Source organism: Microtus ochrogaster, unplaced genomic scaffold (genome assembly GCF_000317375.1).
Source record: "Microtus ochrogaster isolate Prairie Vole_2 unplaced genomic scaffold, MicOch1.0 UNK6, whole genome shotgun sequence".
In the NCBI taxonomy this organism is placed as follows: domain Eukaryota; kingdom Metazoa; phylum Chordata; class Mammalia; order Rodentia; family Cricetidae; genus Microtus; species Microtus ochrogaster.
In genome coordinates, this window is record NW_004949104.1 from 288,271 (window position 1) to 291,448 (window position 3,178).

At 40.4% G+C, this 3,178-nt stretch overlaps 1 protein-coding gene across 1 annotated transcript in view; it reads left to right on the forward strand.

Annotated features, from left to right (window-relative positions):
* Sugt1 (SGT1 homolog, MIS12 kinetochore complex assembly cochaperone) overlaps positions 1 to 3,178 on the forward strand; it is a 37,326-nt gene that overhangs the window by 6,507 nt on the left and 27,641 nt on the right. The window contains exons 3-5 of the mRNA XM_013353391.2: positions 237 to 327; positions 1,634 to 1,703; positions 2,392 to 2,462. Of these exons, the coding sequence (XP_013208845.1) occupies positions 237 to 327; positions 1,634 to 1,703; positions 2,392 to 2,462 (232 nt within the window). The remainder of the gene's footprint in view (positions 1 to 236; positions 328 to 1,633; positions 1,704 to 2,391; positions 2,463 to 3,178) is intronic.

Below are 3,178 nucleotides of genomic sequence, written 5' to 3' on the forward strand. Positions count from 1 at the left end.
CCTGCCTCTGCCTCCCGAGTGCTGGGATTAAAGGCGTGCGCCACCATCGCCCGGCTTTTATTGAACTCTTAAAGTGGGAAATAGTGATTCTTAATAGTGACAAGCTCTAAACTTGTTTCCTCCCTTTCTCTCCAAATAGCTTGTGTTCACAGGTTATTTGATTTGCAGTTATGTTTTCATTAGAATCTGATGGCTTTACACACTGTTTACTGACCTTCCATTGTTTGTATTTGTAGGAGCTGACTAAGGCTTTGGAACAGAATCCAGACGATGCACAGTATTACTGTCAGAGAGCTTATTGTCACATTCTTCTTGGGAAATATCGTGGTAACGTTTCTTGTGAACTATCTTGTCAGTCTGTAGTTTACTTATAAATTCTGTGCAAGTTAGAACATCGAAATGGAGTCTTAGTGGATGTGTCCGTGTGTGCCTGTGGTCACACTTGCGGGTGTGAAGTTTGAGAATAACCTTGGGTGCACTCGGGAAAGCGGTCTGTCTCTTTTAAGACAGGATGTCTCAATGGCCTGGAGCTTGCCAGGTAGGCTAGACTGCTGGCCAGTGAGCCTCCAGGGATTGATTCTAAGTGACTACACCTGGAGTCTTCAGCGGGTAGTGGGGATTGCACTTAGGTCTTTGTTTGCAAATGAAGGCCTTCCCCAGCTGAGCCATCTCCCCAGCACCATCTTTGGGGATTTTTAACATGGTTTTTCATGGGATAAACCTGCTGAGTAATTTGATTTAACAGTTACAGATGTCTTTTCTTCAGTGGACAGAATTTATGAAGATGGATATTGTGGCTGTATTCAGTGATGAATAATACTTCATTTATTAATACACTATTTGAATTATAGTCCTTGTGCTAGCAGTTTTTAATAGAAATGAATTATTTCTGGAGTTATGTGCCTTTAAAAACTTGAGCGTGGCTGGGGGGCAAGAATTCAGTGTTCCGTATATTGTTAATGAGAATATGAGATGAGCTTTGGGACGTAGCTTTATTTACTGATGACAGATGAGCTTTAAGGAGAAAAGCTAAAGCGGGTTGGAAGAAGGCCTTAGCAGTTAAAAGAATGGAAACTGCTCTTTACAGAGGGCCTGGGTCCTGTTCTCAGCACCAATGTTAGGCTGCTCACAACTGCTGCTAACTCCAGCTCCAGCAGGTGGATCTCTGGCCTCCCTGTGATCTGAACTCTGTGGACAGACAGATTGACACACACACAATTTAATACATTTCTTTTTAAAGAAGGAAGCCAAATATTAGATCACAAGGAAGATATGTGATATTAGATATCACAAGTACATTTTATCTTGGATTAGTTTCTCCTTATTTAAAGCCATTTGTCTTTCAACAATTTAAGAGGTTAAAATAAAATATTGATATATTTGTTTTACATTATTTATTTGTGTCTGTATGGCAGCTTATGAGTGCCACAGTACACACGTAGAAGGCAGAGGACAGCTTGGAGTCCACTCTCACCGTGCCGTGTGAGCTCTGGGCATTGGATTTATGTTATCCAGTTTGAGGACAGGCACTCTTAACTGCTGAGGCATTGTGTTGTCCCTGATTCACGTTTGTGTGTGGTGTATGCTAGGTCTGTAAACACCTGCCTAAGCAACCTTTTCTTTTCATATATAGATGGTATTGCTGACGTAAAGAAGTCTCTTGAACTCAACCCTAACAATCCTACTGCTATCCTTAGGAAAGGGTATGTAATTAACTCCTGGGTTTGGGCTACTACAGGGATTGATTTGTTGAGTAAATTTGTTATAAGCTCTATATATGTTGTAGCCACACGATACTGACTTCAGTTAGCATTTTAACTGAAGTGTGAGAAGGTGTATGGTTTTAATGTGACGATGACTGGAGTAACCACAGAGTGTGAAGAACTGATGGGTGTCCTCTGTCAGAGCCACATGGAATAACGAACAAAACGTGCTCTGTGTGGTTTGTTTTTAAGCACTGCTTGTTTTTACTGATAAGCATGATTTAGTTAACTGAGCTAATGATTTTGTATGATTGTTCTGGAATGAATAAATTGAGTTTTAATGAACATTACACTAGCTATTACAGTAGCTAAAAAGACCTTCTGGCGTATTAGCATATATTGGAATTCTCTTTCAGCATCTGGAAAGTAAAAGGTGCCTTTATTTAGAAAGAAGGCTGTTGTTGATCAGTGATGGTGCTTGACTTTAATCCCAGCACCTGGGAGGCAGAGAGAGGCAGGTGGATCTCTGTGAGTTCGAGGCCAGCCTGGTCTACAGAGTGAGTTCCAGGACAGGCTCCAAAACTACACAGAGAAACTCTGTCTCAAAAAACAAAACAAGAAAAAAAAGATGGCTGTTTTTCATATTTCATGTGCGTGGTGTTAACCTGGCTTTAATGTTCTGCTCCAGGATGTGTGAATACCATGAAAAGGACTATGCTTCTGCTTTAGACACTTTTGCAGAAGGACAGAAATTAGACAGTAAGTATTAGAAATACATTTTCATAAATGAGTAACCTTTCTGTATCCTAAATACCATAACTAAATTCTGTTAAAAATCTTACTGTCCCAGAAATCTAATACCCTTTTCCTTCCTTTTAACATTATTTTGTGTTGATTTTAGAATTTGAATTCACTTAAAGTTTGATTAAATTGACCTTACTTTAGTGTTTCAGTCACAGATCAGCTTTGCCTTTAGCAACTACAATCAGGCTCTGGCGAGTGGGTTAGCCATTAAAGTGCATAATGTGCAAGCAAGGGGCTGGGTCCCTAGAACCCTTTAAATGCTGGGTTGGGATGGTAGCTTACCTGATTTCAGCCTGGGAAGGCTGGAGCAAGTTGGCTATGCAAACGATCCAAATAGCAAGTTTTGTAGCAGAGTCTTTATGGAGAAGTAAGGGTTAAGTCTGAATCCCTTGTGAAGTGTAGAAGAGATGGGAACTTTCTGTATCTTAGACTGAGTTGATTACGGAGCTGAGGGTGACCTTGACCCTGAGAGTTTCCTGCCATTACTCTGGAGGGCTAGGTTTACTAACAGGTGCCACTGTGCCCAGTTTATGCTGTCCTGGGGAGGAAACCAGGGCTTCCTGCAGACATACACAGTTATATATTCTCAGGGAAAATAGTTTTGAGAGTATTATGCTTCTTCACATTGCCATGATTTTTTTTTTTTTTTTTTTTTTTTTTTTGGTTTTTTT